The sequence below is a fragment of the Ranitomeya imitator genome, chromosome 7, assembly GCF_032444005.1.
Source record: "Ranitomeya imitator isolate aRanImi1 chromosome 7, aRanImi1.pri, whole genome shotgun sequence".
Lineage (NCBI taxonomy): Eukaryota > Metazoa > Chordata > Amphibia > Anura > Dendrobatidae > Ranitomeya > Ranitomeya imitator.
This window is the reverse complement of record NC_091288.1, coordinates 179,091,329-179,111,815: the sequence shown is the minus strand read 5'-3', so window position 1 is coordinate 179,111,815 and position 20,487 is coordinate 179,091,329. Positions and strand designations below refer to the sequence as shown.

The 20,487-nt window shown below is 43.8% G+C and overlaps 1 protein-coding gene across 1 annotated transcript in view; it reads right to left on the bottom strand.

Annotated features, from left to right (window-relative positions):
• Nucleotides 1-1,639: 1,639 nt before the first annotated feature.
• The window catches only part of XYLT1 (xylosyltransferase 1), a 331,938-nt gene continuing 313,090 nt past the window's right edge, over nt 1,640-20,487 (bottom strand). Inside the window, exons 10-11 of the mRNA XM_069734116.1 lie at nt 14,747-15,080; nt 1,640-2,318 (exon numbers count right to left, since the gene is read on the bottom strand). Coding sequence (XP_069590217.1) covers nt 1,996-2,318; nt 14,747-15,080 — 657 coding nt within the window. The 3' untranslated portion in view covers nt 1,640-1,995. The remainder of the gene's footprint in view (nt 2,319-14,746; nt 15,081-20,487) is intronic.

Here is a 20,487-nt window from a genome sequence, read left to right as displayed (position 1 = left end):
CACTGATTGGCAGTTTGCTTACAATGTACATAGGAAGCTGCCAATTAGGAGTCAGGGCGGGGCTATATACTGCTCAGCATTCTGAGCACTGCTAAACTACAGCAGATAAAACATGGATTCTATCAAAACTACACCAGGCAGCCCAGTAAGTGATACACCCCTTATATTATGCTGCTCTCAGATTACATAGCAAAAAAAAAACTTGCTGATATATTCCCTTTAAGTCTTGTACTATGAGACAAACATGATACCCATCTGCCATAAGGACATTGCGATGATATGCCAGAAAATGTGGTGATTTTATTTTGCAGGCTCTAAAAGGGTAACATGTCCTCCAAAACTATCATGTGAATTTGTAGTGTAGCCTAAAGACTAAGACCTGTCATAGACATAACAGATATTTTGTTAGAAGGCTGATTCAATACTGATTTGAATTTTGCTTACTAGTTTCCAAGAAATCAACAAAATCGACAATTATCATAGCGATCAGGTCTTTTTTAAATGTCTCATAAATATTGGTCTAGCACACAAAATGGACTTCTTAGCCAAAAGACATATTTCCTATCAAAGGGGCAGGGGTAGACAAAGACAGCAAAGGGCCCTGTGTTAAAACATAATATGGGCCCCTTGGTCTTCATTACTTCAGCCCACAGCACCCTCCTAATGTTTCTCTAAAATTCCACCTGTAATTAGGAGCTAGGGTGTTCATTAGGCCGAGGTCACACTTGCGAGTTCAATGCGAGAAACTCGCGCATCAACACCCTGCACTGCCGCCGGCACTCAGGACCGGAGTGTGCGGCTGCATGTAGTTCTATGCAGCTGAATGTTCCGGTCTCGAGTGCCGGCGGCAGTGTCGGGTATCGATGCGATAGACTTGCGCGAGTTTCTCGCATTGAACTCGCAAGTGTGACCCAGGCCTTAATCTAATAGTAGGAAGATAGTACTAGAGTGGTAACGGGCCCCATGCACATAGGGCTTCTGCACAGGTTACACACATGACACATTTGCCCCTCATATGGGTTAAGGTTTCTTGACTTTAAAGGGAACCTGTCACCTGAATTTGGCGGGACAGGTTTGCGGTCATATGGGCAGGGTTTTCGGGTGTTTGATTCAACCTTTCCTTACCCGCTGGCTGCATGCTGGCCGCAATATTGGGTTGAAGTTCATGCTGTGATTGCCTTGCGCAGGCGTGTACTTCGGTGGACACTTCAAAACAATATTGCGGCCAGCATGCAGCCAGCGGGTAAGGAAAGGGTGAATCAAACACCCAAAAACCCCGCCCATATGACCGCAAACCTGTCCTGCCAAATTCAGGTGACAGGTTCCCGTTAACGTCATGGTACAAGTAATAGAAATATGTGACAGCGAAGCCAACCAGTCAGATCGTTTAGATCCAAATGAACATGAATGTCTGAAGAGATGGCACCAGATACACATGTGCACAACACGTACTGCTTAAAATCCAAAATATCTCCATCCTATAACCTTTTGGCTGCCAGAGGTGTCTGCAATGCCATTTGGGACTTCTTTGGCAACACATGAGTCATTAAAAGGCCACCTTTTGCAATAATTTCTCACAATGTAATGAAAAAGCCACGTTCTTGACATGACATCTGACATATTCCTTTTTTTTTTTTTTAGAACAATCCTTATTAACACTGACAAACACAAAAATACATGGAAGTAGAAAAATAGAAAGTATTTGTGCAAAGGGAGAATGGGACTTTTCATGACTCGATGATAAGGGAAATCTTTGCAAATGTGAGCCCTTGATCAATGTCTTTTGTTGGTGCTCTGCCAATTGTAGGGAAGTGCTATCAATGCCAGTCTGACCGTAAAACCTACAACGGAGAGATGGAAGGACTTCTCAACACCTGTTACGGTGGGCTCCTTGGAAAAGCAGAAAACCTTTTAAATTGCGAAGGAATCTGTTCTTTTTGTAAGATTGGTTAATTTCCCTTTTAAATCCATTGCCATTGGAGGGTGCACCAGATGCTACCTCAAACGCCCATCATGTTTGATAAGTCCAAGTTCTGATTTAGGGTCAGGGCTAAGTGAACTCCAAGCTGTCTGAGAACATGACTGCATGACTGGACATGAGGAGGGTCCTGTTGTACAGATATCTACTGCTGACCAAATGTTACTGGCCAAACCGTCAAGCCAACTTTCCAGTTTTGACCCTACAAGTGCTGCATTCTTTTTCGATTGTTCCACCTGGTTTGAGTTAATGGGTATATTCAACACTGGATTCAAGCCTTGGAAACTTTGCTCCATGTACGCATTTTTTGGAGGTCCTCCATGAAACTTGGCTACATCATCTAAAATAAAGAAAAAACATCTTGTTAGTTCTGAATATTAATGGATGGACTCAATCTTATTATACACAAACATGTTTACTGGCTGGAAGAAATCCCAGGCCCTCTGCAGAACATTGCGAAATAAGGCTTCTCACGAATAAAAAGTAAGCATATTCGTTGGGTATATTGGTGTATTGAGGATACAGTTTTCTGATCAAGAAATGAGCCTTCAAGAGCTTGTTAAAGGACACAACTCTTGACCCTATGTCATATTAAGAACATATAGGTCACCACGGTGCCTTGATTGAGATCACCCTTTGCGTGCGAGAACTAAGAGTCAAGAAATTCTAAGGATGGTCATTCATTTAATGGAAACCTGTCAACATGTTTCCCGTTGTAAACTGTTCCTACTGCAATCTTGTAAATATATGCAGCTTCTCCATGTTTATATTCCATCCTTGCAGCCTGGCATACCTGTAAAAAAAAAACATTTACACTCCTCATTGTTGTCCGATGAGTTTTGCCAGGTTGGCCTCTCTTACGAGTCCTTGAGCTCGGCATCTGATCGATGTGGTTGACTTCCACTACAACATCAATATCATGCTCAAAGAATGGCACAAGGGCAATACATCATCTGGGACATTGAGCTTCTACTTATCAATCTATAAATCATTTAGAAAATATCTTACATAATTTGAGGTTCATATTAACCACAAAGCCAAGTATTATTATGCGTTGTTCGTTAACCATAGGAACTACAGTCTCTACTTCAGCGAGGAATTTGTATGTTCTCACCATACGTGGGTTTCCACCGGGTTCTCCGGTTTCCTCCCACACTCCAAACACATACTGATAGGGGAATTAGATTGTGAGCCTCGATGGGGACAGTTCCGATAATGTCTATAAAGTGCTGTGGAATTAATGGTGCTATATTAGTAAGTAAAATAAATAAATACGTCAAGGGCTCCAGATTCAAAACCCGAGAGAATCATTGAAAATAAAAGAGCGCAAGCAGATCAGACGGTAAGAGTCCTTTACTGCTATTAGGTGCACATTTGTTCCCAGCATGAACTGCACAAAGTTCAGTGGAATGACGCATGTGAACCAACTCACACCGAATATAAATGTAAAATAAAAGAACACTGTTTTTTGTCTGTATCACCGCTACCCGCTGCGAATGTCACAACGTCGAATACATTTCTTTCCGCCAACCACGTCTTCAGACCAAAGTTTACGACGCCCCTGCATATTGACTTGATTGTCCCCACTCTTTAAAAGCTTTAAGGCCCAATGTTATTTTTTTATTCTTCTTATTTTTAGACTGACATTTGTATTAACCATATCGTATAAATCCATCATCAGCCCGAGCAATTTAATATTTCAGTGTGAGGTCTAACACAATAACTAGCCAGCAAGCAAAAAACAACATATGCCGTGTATTTGAAGTTAATAATTATGCTCCTCACAGCTTGAATCCCATGTCAGGATGGAAGGAGCATGTATTTCATCTCGACTTCAATAAATGTGCCTTGCAGCGAGTGTGATGCATTTTTATTTCAAGCTAAATGTTTTATAATTGATTTATGATGTTTAAGGCGACTTTGCCCTTTTCAAAAAAAATAAATAAAAAAAAAATCAGACAGCTTTTGAGGCTGCTTCCGATAAACAGCAATGGCCAAATTAAGCGAGGAACAAGCCCTCCATTCACATCCATGGTGCAAAATACAGAATGGCCTTGATGAAAAAGAGACACACTGTCGAAATTCAACATGGCACATACACGCGGCCATTCACACGTCTCTACAAACTTTGCCAATGTGTGAAAACTGCTTTCTCACCCACGATCAGACCTTTACCTTCAATTTCACATTCATTTTTAATTTTTTTTCTCCTTGGTCAACATGAACCTGACAATTTTGCAAACCATCCAAGAGACACATAATCCAGAGGACAGAAACCTCTTATTCAGCTCGCTAGATGGGAAATGTGTTCTTTTTCTTTAGATAGCGACGCGCGTCCAAGAATTGTGAGCATCTGTCAAGCGCGACGCTGCCACGCGGCTATCCGGTGACACCGCAGCCTACTCTGCATAGGAGATATGCCTGATATTGGCAGTAATTAGGCAGAGTGGGAATAGAGACGTGCATTCGCCACATTGTTTTGCCAGTGAAAAGCTTGTGTGCTGTATTCATGAAGGTGTACAAATCCAAACGGCACAATGTCCCAAGATGCCGGGATTGACGAAGAACACATTTGTAATTAAATTTATGGATGTGTAAGCTTGCTTCGGAGTTCTGCTGTTTCTGCAGTTCAGAATGCAGCCGTGCAATGCCAGGAATATGTTCGTAGTGGTATATTGGTCGACTTCTGGGTCTGAATAATATAATATAAGCAAAACGTTTTTGCAAAACAAGCAAATATCCTTAGGGTTTATTCACACTGAGCCGGAGATGCTCCCATAGCACATTCACAATGTGTGCATAGACCCCCACGGGCGTGACTAAGTGACTAATGCATATCCCTCATGTATATATACCCCCCGCTGCACGTTTCTATACTGCTGGGGACTACAAAAAAGGCTGACACAGTTTATTTTCATGATAGTGGTCAAAGAGTCTGTAAGTGTTTGTGAAAGCTTTGGTATATTCCAGGAGACTTATAGGAGTATACAATACACAGATGCATTCATTACAGGGACGGGGGTTATCTAGTATTAAAGGAGTATTTCCAGCTCCAAGATCCTATCCCAATACGTAGTAGGTGTAACAATAACAATATTAGTGAATACCTCCAATTAGAAATGTAGTATAGTTTTTCTGATTCGCTATGTCTCTTTCCTCATGGGCAGGCATTGCAGGACCTTAGGTATCCATGGTTATGACCACTAGTAACTAGCTAACTGTGACTCTAGCAGTGGTCGTAACCATGGATAACTAAGGTCCTATAATGATAAGTTACTATATATATCTACTATATAATTGTCTATGGGTCACTTGCGTCTGTCCTTCTGTCTGTCACGGATATTCATTGGTCGCGGCCTCTGTCTGTCATGGAATCCAAGTCGCTGATTGGTCGCGGCAAAACAGCCACGACCAATCAGTGACGGGCACAGTCCGGAAGAATATGGTTGCTCCTTCCTCCCCGCAGTCAGTGCCCGACGCCCGCATACTCCCCTCCAGGCACCGCTCACATAGGGTTAATGCCGGGGGTAACGGATCGCGTTATGCCGCGGGTAACTCCGTTACCGCCGCTATTAACCCCGTGTGACCAAGTTTTTACTATTGATGCTGCCTATGCAGCGTCAATAGTAGAAAGATCTAATGTTAAAAATAATTTTAAAAAATTAAAAAATCATCACATACTCACCCTCCGGCGCCTTTCCCGCTCTTCGCGACGTTCCGGTGCTAAGGATGGTATGCGACAAGGACCTTCCATGATGTCACGGTCATGTGACCACGACGTCATCACAGACCCTGCGCGAGAAGGACCTGCCATGACGTCACAGTTATATGAACGTTACGTCATGGCAGGTCCTTCTCGCGCAGGCGCGAAAAAGCTGCGGTACCATGGAACAGGCAGGGAAAGCGTCAGGAGCAGGTGAGTATTTAATATTCACCTGTCCGCGCTCCATCCGCCGGGCGCCGCTCCGTCTTCCCGTCTTCTTGCAGTGACTGTGCAGGTCAGAGTGTTGTGAATTCTGTGGCAGAGCTCCCTCCTGTGGTCACAAGTGGTACTTCGGCTGATTCTCTCTGTGAGCTTCCGTTGGTGGAGGAAAGTGGTACTGCGGCTTCTGAGTTTCCTTCCTCAGGTGATGTGGTGAAGTCGTTAGGTGCTGCTCTATTTAACTCCACCTAGTGCTTTGATCCTGGCCTCCAGTCAATGTTCTAGTATTGGACCTGTTTCCTCCTGGATCGTTCCTGTGGCCTGCTGCTCTGCATAGCTAAGTTCTGCTTTGCTATTTTGTTTGCTGTTTTTTTCTGTCCAGCTTGTCTATTTGTTTTTTCCTGCTTGCTGGAAGCTCTGGGACGCAGAGGGTGTACCTCCGTGCCGTTAGTTCGGTACGGAGGGTCTTTTTGCCCCCTTTGCGTGGTTTTTGTAGGGTTTTGTGTTGACCGCAAAGTTACCTTTCCTATCCTCGCTCTGTTCAGAAAGTCGGGCCTCACTTTGCTAAATCTATTTCATCTCTACGTTTGTCTTTTCATCTTAACTCACAGTCATTATATGTGGGGGCTGCCTTTTCCTTTGGGGTATTTCTCTGAGGCAAGGTAGGCTTATTTTCTATCTTCAGGCTAGCTAGTTTCTCAGGCTGTGCCGAGTTGCATAGGGAGCGTTAGGCGCAATCCACGGCTGCCTCTAGTGTGGTTGGAGAGGATTAGGGATTGCGGTCAGCAGAGTTCCACGTCTCAGAGCTCGTTCTATGTTTTTGGGTTATTATCAGGTCACTGTATGTGCTCTGACCTTTATGTCCATTGTGGTACTGAATTACCTTATCATAACAGTACTGGAGGCCCAAAGTACTAATGATTCTCAATAGAGGGAAAAAAGAAGTTCTGAGACCATTTTTTTTCTATGCACTGTGTTTTGCCTTTTTTTTCCCCTAGACATTTGGGTGGTTCAGGACACAGGTGTAGCGATGGACATTAAAGGTCTGTCTTCATGTGTGGATCAGCTCACGGCAAGAGTACAAAATATTCAAGACTTTGTGGTTCACAATTCTATGTTAGAACCAAGAATTCCTATTCCTGATTTGTTTTTTGGAGATAGAACTAAATTTCTGAGTTTCAAAAATAATTGTAAACTATTTCTGGCTTTGAAACCTCGCTCCTCTGGTGACCCAGTTCAACAAGTTAGGATCATTATTTCTTTTTTACGTGGCGACCCTCAGGACTGGGCATTTTCTCTTGCGTCAGGAGATCCTGCATTAGGTAATATCGATGCGTTTTTCCTGGCGCTCGGATTGCTGTACGATGAACCTAATTCAGTGGATCAGGCAGAGAAAAATTTGCTGGCTCTGTGTCAGGGTCATGATGAGATAGAGGTATATTGTCAGAAATTTAGAAAGTGGTCCGTACTCACTCAATGGAATGAAGGTGCGCTCGCAGCTATTTTCAGAAAAGGTCTCTCTGAAGCCCTTAAGGATGTCATGGTGGGATTTCCTATGCCTGCTGGTCTGAATGAGTCTATGTCTTTGGCCATTCAGATCGGTCGACGCTTGCGTGAGCGTAAATCTGTGCACCATTTGGCGGTATTACCTGAGCTTAAACCTGAGCCTATGCAGTGCGATAGGACTTTGACCAGAGTTGAACGGCAAGAACACAGACGTCTGAATGGGCTGTGTTTCTACTGTGGTGATTCCACTCATGCTATCTCTGATTGTCCTAAGCGCACTAAGCGGTTCGCTAGGTCTGCCACCATTGGTACGGTACAGTCAAAATTTCTTCTGTCCGTTACCTTGATCTGCTCTTTGTCATCGTATTCTGTCATGGCATTTGTGGATTCAGGCGCTGCCCTGAATTTGATGGACTTGGAGTGTGCTAGGCGTTGTGGGTTTTTCTTGGAGCCCTTGCAGTGTCCTATTCCATTGAGAGGAATTGATGCTACGCCTTTGGCTGAGAATAAGCCTCAGTACTGGGCCCAGCTGACCATGTGCATGGCTCCTGCACATCAGGAGGTTATTCGCTTTCTGGTGTTGCATAATCTGCATGATGTGGTCGTGTTGGGGTTGCCATGGCTACAAGTCCATAATCCAGTATTAGATTGGAAATCCATGTCTGTGTCCAGCTGGGGTTGTCAGGGGGTACATGGTGATGTCCCATTTCTGTCAATTTCGTCATCCACCCCTTCTGAGGTTCCAGAGTTCTTGTCTGATTACCGGGATGTATTTGATGAGCCCAAGTCCGATACCCTACCTCCGCATAGGGATTGTGATTGTGCTCGATTTGATTCCTGGTAGTAAATTCCCAAAAGGTCGACTGTTTAATTTATCTGTGCCTGAGCACGCCGCTATGCGGAGTTATGTGAAGGAGTCCTTGGAGAAGGGGCATATTCGCCCGTCATCGTCGCCATTAGGAGCAGGGTTCTTTTTTGTAGCCAAGAAGGATGGTTCACTGAGACCTTGTACAGATTACCGCCTTCTAAATAAGATCACGGTTAAATTTCAGTACCCCTTGCCGTTGTTATCTGATTTGTTTGCTCGGATTAAGGGGGCTAGTTGGTTCACCAAGATAGATCTTCGTGGTGCGTATAATCTTGTGCGTATTAAGCGAGGCGATGAATGGAAAACTGCATTTAATACGCCCGAGGGCCATTTTGAGTATCTAGTAATGCCATTCGGACTTGCCAATGCTCCATCAGTGTTTCAGTCCTTTATGCATGACATCTTCCGAGAGTACCTGGATAAATTCCTGATTGTGTACTTGGATGACATTTTGATCTTCTCGGATGATTGGGAGTCTCATGTGAAGCAGGTCAGAACGGTGTTTCAGGTCCTGCGTGCTAATTCTTTGTTTGTGAAGGGATCAAAGTGTCTCTTTGGTCTTCAGAAGGTTTCATTTTTGGGGTTCATCTTTTCCCCTTCTACTACCGAGATGGACCCTGTTAAGGTCCAAGCCATCCATGATTGGACTCAGCCGACATCTCTGAAAAGTCTGCAAAAGTTCCTGGGTTTTGCTAATTTTTATCGTCGCTTCATCTGCAATTTTTCTAGTATTGCTAAACCATTGACCGATTTGACCAAGAAGGGTGCTGATGTGGTCAATTGGTCTTCTGCTGCTGTGGAAGCTTTTCAAGAGTTGAAGCGTCGTTTTTCTTCTGCCCCTGTGTTGTGTCAACCAGATGTTTCGCTTCCGTTCCAGGTCGAGGTTGATGCTTCTGAGATTGGAGCAGGGGCTGTTTTGTCGCAGAGAAGTTCTGATTGCTCGGTGATGAAACCATGCGCCTTCTTTTCCAGGAAGTTTTCGCCTGCTGAGCGAAATTATGATGTGGGCAATCGAGAGTTGCTGGCCATGAAGTGGGCATTCGAGGAGTGGCGTCATTGGCTTGAAGGAGCTAAGCATCGCGTGGTGGTCTTGACTGATCATAAGAACTTAACTTATCTCGAGTCTGCCAAGCGGTTGAATCCTAGACAGGCTCGTTGGTCGCTGTTTTTTGCCCGTTTTGACTTTGTGATTTCGTACCTTCCGGGCTCTAAAAATGTGAAGGCGGATGCTCTGTCTAGGAGTTTTGTGCCCGACTCTCCGGGTTTATCTGAGCCGGCGGGTATCCTCAAAGAGGGAGTAATTGTGTCTGCCATCTCCCCTGATTTGCCGCGGGTGCTGCAAAATTTTCAGGCTAATAAACCTGATCATTGCCCAGCGGAGAAACTGTTTGTCCCTGATAGGTGGACGAATAAAGTTATCTCTGAGGTTCATTGTTCGGTGTTGGCTGGTCATCCTGGAAATTTTGGTACCAGAGAGTTAGTGGCTAGATCATTTTGGTGGCCATCTCTGTCGCGGGATGTGCGTACTTTTGTGCAGTCCTGTGGGATTTGTGCTCGGGCTAAGCCCTGCTGTTCTCGTGCCAGTGGGTTGCTTTTACCCTTGCCGGTCCCGAAGAGGCCTTGGACACATATCTCTATGGATTTTATTTCAGATCTTCCCGTCTCTCAAAAGATGTCTGTAATTTGGGTGGTCTGTGATCGCTTCTCTAAGATGGTCCATTTGGTACCCTTGTCTAAATTACCTTCCTCCTCTGATTTGGTGCCATTGTTCTACCAGCATGTGGTTCGTTTACATGGCATTCCAGAGAATATCGTTTCTGACAGAGGTTCCCAGTTTGTTTCGAGGTTTTGGCGAGCCTTTTGTGGTAGGATGGGCATTGACTTGTCTTTTTCCTCGGCTTTCCATCCTCAGACTAATGGCCAGACCGAACGAACCAATCAGACCTTGGAAACATATCTGAGATGCTTTGTTTCTGCTGATCAGGATGACTGGGTGTCCTTTTTGCCTTTGGCTGAGTTCGCCCTTAATAATCGGGCCAGCTCGGCTACCTTGGTTTCGCCGTTTTTCTGCAACTCTGGGTTCCATCCTCGTTTCTCTTCAGGGCAGGTTGAGTCTTCGGACTGTCCTGGTGTGGATACTGTGGTGGACAGGTTGCAGCAGATTTGGACTCATGTAGTGGACAATTTGACCTTGTCCCAGGAGAAGGCTCAACGTTTCGCTAATTGCAGACGCTGTGTGGGTCCCCGACTTCGTGTTGGGGATTTGGTTTGGTTATCTTCTCGTCATATTCCTATGAAGGTTTCCTCTCCTAAGTTTAAACCTCGTTTCATTGGTCCGTATAGGATTTCTGAGGTTCTTAATCCTGTGTCTTTTTGTCTGACCCTTCCAGATTCTTTTTCCATACATAACGTATTCCATAGGTCATTGTTGCGGAGATACGTGGCACCTATGGTTCCATCTGTTGATCCTCCTGCCCCGGTTTTGGTGGAGGGGGAGTTGGAGTATATTGTGGAGAAGATTTTGGATTCTCGTGTTTCAAGACGGAAACTCCAGTATCTGGTTAAGTGGAAGGGTTATGCTCAGGAAGATAATTCCTGGGTCTTTGCCTCTGATGTCCATGCTCCCGATCTTGTTCGTGCCTTTCATATGGCTCATCCTGGTCGTCCTGGGGGCTCTGGTGAGGGTTCGGTGACCCCTCCTCAAGGGGGGGTACTGTTGTGAATTCTGTGGCAGAGCTCCCTCCTGTGGTCACAAGTGGTACTTCGGCTGATTCTCTCTGTGAGCTTCCGTTGGTGGAGGAAAGTGGTACTGCGGCTTCTGAGTTTCCTTCCTCAGGTGATGTGGTGAAGTCGTTAGGTGCTGCTCTATTTAACTCCACCTAGTGCTTTGATCCTGGCCTCCAGTCAATGTTCTAGTATTGGACCTGTTTCCTCCTGGATCGTTCCTGTGGCCTGCTGCTCTGCATAGCTAAGTTCTGCTTTGCTATTTTGTTTGCTGTTTTTTTCTGTCCAGCTTGTCTATTTGTTTTTTCCTGCTTGCTGGAAGCTCTGGGACGCAGAGGGTGTACCTCCGTGCCGTTAGTTCGGTACGGAGGGTCTTTTTGCCCCCTTTGCGTGGTTTTTGTAGGGTTTTGTGTTGACCGCAAAGTTACCTTTCCTATCCTCGCTCTGTTCAGAAAGTCGGGCCTCACTTTGCTAAATCTATTTCATCTCTACGTTTGTCTTTTCATCTTAACTCACAGTCATTATATGTGGGGGCTGCCTTTTCCTTTGGGGTATTTCTCTGAGGCAAGGTAGGCTTATTTTCTATCTTCAGGCTAGCTAGTTTCTCAGGCTGTGCCGAGTTGCATAGGGAGCGCTAGGCGCAATCCACGGCTGCCTCTAGTGTGGTTGGAGAGGATTAGGGATTGCGGTCAGCAGAGTTCCACGTCTCAGAGCTCGTTCTATGTTTTTGGGTTATTATCATGTCACTGTATGTGCTCTGACCTTTATGTCCATTGTGGTACTGAATTACCTTATCATAACATCAGAGGGCGCGATGACGTATTAGTGTGCGCGCCGCCCTCTGCCTGAACAGTCAGTGCGGAGAGACGGGACGCTGAGGAGCAGCAACGAGAGGTGAGTATGTGATTTTTTTTTTATTGCAGCAGCAGCATTACATGTGGCACAATGCTGTATGGAGCTTCTATGGGGCCATAAAGAACTGCATGGAGTGTCTATGGGGCCATAACTGCATGGAGCATTATATTATTTATTATTATTTATTGTTATAGCGCCATTTATTCCATGGCGCTTTACATGTGAGGAGGGGTATACATAAAAACAAGTACAATAATGTTAAACAATACAAGTCATAACTGGTACAGGAGGAGAGAGGACCCTGCCCGCGAAGGCTCACAATCTACAAGGGATGGGTGAGAATACAGTAGGTGAGGGTATTATATGGGACATCTATGGGGCCATAACTGCATGGAGCGTTATATGGGACGTCTATGGGGCCATAACTGCATGGAGCATTATATGGAGCATCTATGGGGCCATAACTGCATGGAGCATTATATGGAGCATCTATGGGGCCATAACTGCATGGAGCATTATATGGAGCATCTATGGGGCCATAACTGCATGGAGCATTATACTACGTGACTGGGCAATATACTACGTGGACATGCATATTCTAGAATACCCGATGCGTTCGAATCGGGCCACCATCTAGTATATATATATATATGTATATATACTGTAACAATGGAGAAATATACGGTATATATATACCATATATTTCTCCATTGTGACTATTTGGCTGTAAATGTTTTCCCCGTTCATACTGACTATACTGTGTCTCTTATACTGAGACAGTTTATCCGTTTCCACGTGTCGCCATATGCTTCTTACATATGCTGCGTCCTATTTTAATCTCAGTTGCTATAGATCAGTACAGATTGCCAAGAATTTAACTATTGTAATCACTTAAGATAAGCGAGGAGCAACAATAACATAAGGAACCGTTTGCCTTGGAACAAACCCAAAAATCGCAGGTCAGACCTCTTGGCTCCAGAAGTAAAACTCGCAGTATATCTTGTGTATACAAATGAATCTATGATGCAATAAAGGTAAAATATACCATAAATGTGTCATTCTGGATTTGGCCAACTGTTTCCTGCAAAGAAACCTATAGGTTTATGGCTCTTGTGTAATCGTAGCGCTGCATAAGGAAACCACACCACTACCAACTTAGAAAAAGTCTCGATAAAGCAGAGTGGTTATAATAATGATCTCCATACAATAGCCAAGAACAGATTTTTAATGGCACAGAAAAGCATTCTGGGATGTAAAAGGTCATTGCTAGGATACATCTATAGTATAAGGACTAATTAAAGGGAATCTGTCAGCAGGTTTTTCCTATGTAATCTGAAGATAGCATGAGGTAGGGGTTAAAACACAGAATTCAATGATGTGTCCCATGTCAGGCTGTGTGGTATTGTTTACTTAGACTGAAGGTTTTTATCACCTGGTGATTCTAACTGCTGGTTTACAGAAGAACGCGAGTTCTGGTCTGACTCCGCCCCTTCTGTGATAACAAGCTTACTGTCTATAGACAATGTACACAGAGAGCCTGGTGTGGGCGGGGTTAGATTTCTCAGCTCAGCTGCATTGCTAAATCTAAAAACTCTGATTGTGTCATAACGGCTACACCCAGTGATACCTCTTAGGCACATGTTCACATGGTTGTATGTGATATGTGTCATTCAGCAAAAATATAACTAGCAAAATGCACAAGACACCAGACTAGCGCATGCCACGATTCATTCATACACCGACTGATTATGTTAGAAAATTGGTAAAACAGCAGTTCCTTAAAATATGGCGTAATAATGTGATTTTATGAACAGTGAAATACTTGTGAAAATACAATACTTGCTGTCAAAGTTATTTTTACAAAGTGTTCGTGGTAAAAGAAAAAAAGAAATTAAACATTTATACAAATGAGAAATAGTAAGAATTAAAGAAAAAGCCTTTAAATCTATTGTTATTATAAGATATTTGCCAGCTGGTTCTCCTGCTAAGGAGGATTAGAAGTGCATTAGCTCACAGCGGTTGCCCAAATATGCTCAATGTATACAAAACAAGTCCGATTAAATGAAGAAAGGGTTTTCCTGTAAAAATGAAATAATAACAGAATACTGCACCATGCAACAGTAATGGATTTCTCTTATGCCACCTTCATTCATTCTTATGGAAAACCTTCAAGAAATACTCAGTCCATACTATTACTTCTAGTAGTGTTGCCCTTGGGGCTAAATACTAAGGGGCAGGCAGTTACTAATTATCTGACGGTTCTGTGCAAGATCACAGCTGCGGTTTACCATGACATCATGTTGGCAGAGCAGTTTCTCTCTCTCTCTCTGCTCTGTTGACGATGTCATGCTGATTGACAGCCAGCTCCCCGCTACCCAACTGCGGGGAGCCAACTGTCAGTCAGCATCACATAAGCAGAAACAAAGAATAGAAGGTGCTTCTCTGTTGACGAGAACTGAAATGAAGCAAGGGAATTCCCAGCTGAGCTGCTAGAGATCTTCACCGGGCAGAGCAGGCAGGTCGTTGGCAACGACCTGCCTGTTAGTTCTTAGTCCCGTACACAAAAATAATAAAAGTCCTGTGTGACCCCTTTAATATACAGAGTGGTCACCAACCTGTGGCTCAACAGTCTGTGGCTGTAAGTGCATGGCGGGAGCTGTAGTTTCACAACTGGAATGCTACAGATGGGAGATTACTGTCTAATGACAAAGCAGCTCATTCATAAATTAATACAACATTCACTATAATTGTGTAATAAAGAATTGCAGTATTATGGTAGTAAGAGGTTCATAGGACTCTGATCCGGTGGTCATGGATCACCAATTTGGCCACTAGACAACGGCCCGGCAAATCTTTTTGGTCAACGCTGACATTCACCGATTCTTGAACTTACCACTTTTAATGGGCTGCCGGTTGGAAAAAGTAAGTGGACTGATCAGGAATCTAGTTTCAGCCACAGGCACCCAGTGATGAAGAACCCGAATCGTCCAGATGCCAGGCCTGAGAGGCAGGTTCAGAGGAGGCTTGTAATGAGTATATTCCGCAGTGGATTCAATGAGAATATCGTACGTAGCAGCAATGACATTTATGGGGTCAATCCACACCACCGTGACCGTTATATTGGGTCCTTTTCCCCATTTCTGCATTGCAATGGGCTCATCCATAGGCCCCATAATGCCACCAAAATTCCGGAATATTCTTTCTTTGGCATCCCATTCGGTTCCAGCCTAAAAATAAAAGAAGAATACAATAAATATAATTAATTTGAGCACAAGAGGCGACTAATTCAGTACAAATTCACCATTTATTCACGTTTAACTAAGGCTCACACTAAGTCTGCACACTGCCCTTTACATAAGATAAGAAATGTCACTTTCGCCTGTTTTTTATTGATAAAAATGATTTATACCAGAACACTGTTTTATGTTTTCCTGTGGAATGTGCAGAATAAATCAATGCAGCTTTATTGTGTTAGGTAGCGCAAGCTCCAGTTTATAAGGAGGGATGGCAAGTAATACAAATGAAGGGATTGTCCAGGACTAATATATTGATGGCCTATCCTTATAATTAGTCATCAGTATCAGATCGGTGGGGGATTGACACCTTCTTATACTGTCCATCAGCTGACATTTGCTCCATCGTTGACCAGATGTAAGCAGTCTACAGCTCGTCCATTGATTAGTGGCTGTAGAGCAGAGCTGCGGTGCCATGGGGAAAACTACAGAAAAGTGCTAAGCGGCGCTGTTCCTGTCCCATGCATTGCTTAGATTAAGACAACACCAAAGCAGATAGCAGCGGATGGGTGAAGGTACTGGATGTCGGACCCCCATCGATCCCATACTGACGACTAATTCCTACAAATAGGTCACCAATATGTTAGTCCTAGACAATCGCTTTAAGTTACATTTTAAGTTATTCTATGGCCAAAGAAAATTCCATAAAAATGGATGCCTTAATTGTTATCAATATAAATTACACACCTTTTTAACTCTTTTTTGCGCACCTTTTTAAAATATTTTTTGTTTGATTTTATTTTTATGTAATTATTTATACAAAAATCTTGAAGTTTTTGACTTTACATGCTCGTTACTTGGAGTCTTCTGCAACTCAATTGTCGGCTTTGCCGTGTAGACTGGACAAGGCAGCTGCCGTAAAGCACACGCCCTACTGTATTGTCTGTAAAAATGTAAATGCGCTTCTGTCATTTCAGCCAACTTTTCAGACGTAGCTGTCATTTGTGTGTATATGAGGAATCACGCTGTTTCTGGCCATTATATGACTTGTAAGTTGCATTTTCACCAGTTTCCACTATCTCCATTTTTCAGATGTCTCTAAGCTAGTGGGTGGATACCACCAGCAGTGATATCTGGTCTTCATAGCACATAGAGACATAAGGAGATCCTGCTCTAGCGCAATCACCCTACCGCTCTGTCTGTGTAACTATTTTGATAGTTAAAGGAGTTATGTTGGACTTTTATTTATGGCGCTAAGCACTTATCGACAGGTCGTTGCTAGCCACCTGCCTGTTCTGCCTTGCGTCGATCTCGCCAGTAATTCTCCTGATTCCTGTGACGTCATATCAGCAGAGCAGTTCCTTCTCTTCCACCCTGCTCTGTCCACAGGACATCACTGCCGTTGTCATGTTGATTGATAGCTGAGTCCCCACTGCATTAGACTGATTCGGCTGTCAATCAACTTGACGTCAGCAGTAACGCCGTGTCGAAAGAACAGAGTGGAAGAGACGGAGCAGCTCTGTTGGAGTAACATCACAGGAAGAAAAAGAATTAAAGGCCGGAGCGGTCTGTGATAACACTAAGCTGGGAGAGATAGTAGCAATACAGCGCAAGCAAGTAAGCTGATAAGTGTTTAGTCCCATAGGGAAAAAAAGAAAGTCCCGCATATCATATTTAAGGGAGAAGAGAAGAAGTGTCTTATAAATGGAGGGAGAAATACATTTCTCTGATAAGTAAAATAGCAAAGTTTTTTATATTTCACTTGTACTGTAGATTTATACAACGTTTGCTGAAATGACACTAACCGTCAAAATATTAAGAAGGTTGTCCAGCCTTATCATTTTGATGACCTATCTTTACGTCATCATTATGAGATCAGTGGTGGTCCGACATACGGTACCCTCACCAATGAGTGTTATCAGGTCCAGTGTTGGCAAAATATACGAAAAGTATGGAGTGGAACAGGGATGAAGGAGCTTACCACTAAGAGAATATGCAGCTGGAAATTTGGCCCGGAGTTCCTCCTGAGGGTGCCATTTCCACAGTTAGCCTATGACTAAGGCCAGGATCACACATACGTGAGATATGGCCGAGTCTCGCAGGTGAAAACCGAGCTCTGGCGCCAACACTACGGAGCGGAGGGTGCAGCTCCATGTATTGCTGTGCGGCTGCAGGCTCTGCTCCGGAGTTGCGCCAGAGGAGGGATTTCACCTGCGAGACTCGGCCGTATCTCGCGTGTGTGTGATCCTGGCCTAAGGGTGTGTATACACCTGAAACGCGTCAGGTACGAGGCCTCAACTTTTAGTGTTTTAACTATGTTTGAACAAAGAATCCGTTTTATCCCTGGATGGTTATGCCGGAATCTATCCCCATTTTTCATCTACGGAGTGGAACAGCATGGCTTAGATTACTGTATAATGGGTGTTATTGAGAACTGCAGATCAGGTCCGATTCAACATTGTATAGGAGCTGAGAGACATTTTTTTTGGCTATGGACACTACACAGTGAAAGGAGCCATGCTATTCTCCTCTGGTTTCATTTGGCTGACGCTAGAGCTGAGAACAGCTGATCTGTGAAGATGTCGAATATTGCCCCCCCACTTGTATGATAACGATGATCTTGTGGATAGGTCATCATTATCCACATATAGAATCAAACGCATTATATTTCTTCTACAGGCTTAAATCTAGTTAATAAAACTATAAATATAATAGATTTCTTTGTCTTACAGTAAAGAGGATAAAATAAAGCAGGAGGCTCCAGGTTAAAAAGACAAAAAAAAGGACTACCTTTACCTTTTGGAATGCCTACTGTGCCCATGACACTTGATCACCACTGGCTTTAATCATTTTGATATAGCAAAAATGCCTCATCTCTTCATTACGTGACTCCACAACCACTCTCTAGTATCAGAACTGATAACATTGCTGGCACCAGAGATAAGTTGCAGGTCAATTGATGCAAAGAGTTGTCGTCATCATGGTGGACCAAGAACATATGCTGCCAACGTGGCAATCACCATAAAAGAAGAGTATAATATATTTTGGTGATATAAAGTGTTTAGAGCCTCCTGTTCTGTTAAACTTTGGACAATTCCTAAATGAAAAATGTTACAAAACAAAAAAGTAACTTCAGATCATGACCCTCACGTCTTATTATCTCTTTCCAGTTGACATGAAAATAACGGCCAAGAGAATCATACAAAAAATGTCTTCGCTCGTTTGTCCTCATTGATCATTTGTTCCCATAGGAAACAGCCATCAATAAATTATTTTATTGCAAAGGTTGGCAGCTAATTTGATACTGCAGAGCTGAAAACATGAGAATGGACAGAGATAAAAAAAACAGTTGTGGTCCCTACGGTAAACTGCTCTGAGTGGAGTGTATATTGTGAGATGTAACATGTCATTAGATGGGACACTGTGATGAGATTTAACCTTGACTAGCATTGATTAAACTATGACCTACTAAGCATAGTCAATAGAGGTCAGCGTGAAGAGTGAGATGTATCACATAGTTACCTCGACATTGAAGGCATAAATTATTTCACCGCATGATAGATGTGATGACATTGGTTGTGTTACATCTGATGAAACCAACTCCTAATCTATGGTTAAAAACCAAAGAAGGAAAACAATTGACTGTATATATTTCAACAAAGTTGAATGTCTGGTAGGGTAATGATTCATGATGTGTTGAGCTGAAGAAGGGAAGAGATGTACAAAATGCTGTTGAAGTTTTCCGTGCTCGGTTAAGGTAACATAACTCAGAGCTCCTCGCCTATCATCATGAGCTATCTATGTTCAGAATGGCTAACAACAGGTTTGAGGATACTTTGGGAACCTTTAGATCGAGAAGGTATCAATTAACAAGGAACACATGCCGAGTAATTTGGGTAAGAGTCTTGAAGCCTCGGACGCTGCAGTCTTCAGGCTCCTCTCTGTCATGGTAAACTCAACGACAACCTCTTAAACAACTGCTCCTATTGAAGGATCAGGAGAATCAGAGAAGAAATGGAAGACTGCTCTAATCTCTCCTGAAACAATATTTTTTAGAAAATGCCATTGATACATCCACAGACAATTGTACCTTCTACCTTAGTGCTCTGCCTCTGTAGGTTTTACCATTGGTAGTTTAATAGTTCTTGTGCTATGACTGTGAGCAATCCCAGATCACTAGCGATATTGGTCCTAATGAAGGATCCCTTCTATGATGTCAATATGACATGGCAGGGCACTGATATGGGGTTTTCGGCCAACAGGAACCATTTAATGATATAAATGTAAAACAAGCTCATCAAAATATACTTCAGTACCTACCTACAATCACTTCTCTATGACATAAGGAGTCCTGATTCACCTTAGTTACTAGAATAGAGGTGATCCAATCTCTCGCACCTCGATTAACGGGGTTGTTTAAAGTTTACTATTCACAGCTTCATTTCTGGCCACCTCTGCAGTCTTTCAGAGGTGGCTGGTCTCCTAAGCAATGAGCGTGTGTTTGCAAGCTTTTTCCTTTAGAGCCTGTAAGCACTGCTGTGAAGCTGGCCAGATCACTGAAACCAAGAGATCCTCCAGTGCTGCAAACAGGACACTGACTCTGCTTGCATGATGGGAGAGCGCACAATTCGAACTAGTGTTGCAAACATGCCGAGCCATCAATTTTTCAGGAGTGCATCTTGCTCTGGCAAGCAGGACTCCATGTGTTAGGAGTCGAGTTTTCTCTGCTGCACAGGGGGAATCTCGATCCGTGTCTGCTGCGGTCTCCCATTCAGTATCGGCCGCAGTGGGCTCTGCTCAGCAGAGACGTCGCTCCCAGTGTCTCACTGGGGCTGATTCGGTGCATAGGGTCACTACTGCCTTTTCTGGCTTTCCTATGGTACCCTGCACTGATCTGCGGTGAGCGAGCCTCTCTGGGACTAAGTCCTTGTTTACTCACACTGAGCATGCCCAGGGCAGGGTTTCCCATTGGAGGTCAAGGGCCACATGTTCGGTCACATGCTCAGGTGCTGCAGTACATTCCATTGGTCCTTCTGGAAGGTCCTGAAAGGGCAAAACATGCTCAGGTACTGCAGCACTTTCCATTGGTCCTTCTGGAAGGTCCTGAAAGGGCAAAAACTTCAGTAGCAGCTTCCTGTGCTGCAACTATATAAACTGCGCATGACCGCACGGCCATGCGCTAGTATCGTCTTATGTTATGTGCTTTGCGCCAGTGTGATCACATGTATGTGTGTTCAGGGACCCGGCTGAAATAAGCCCCTAGAATGCTGGCTCCTCCGGCGAGGAGATTGAGTCTGAGTGTATTCAGGGACCCGGCTGAAATAAGCCCCTAGAATGCTGGCTCCTCCGGCGAGGAGATTGAGTCTGAGTGTATTCAGGGACCCGGCTGAAATAAGCCCCT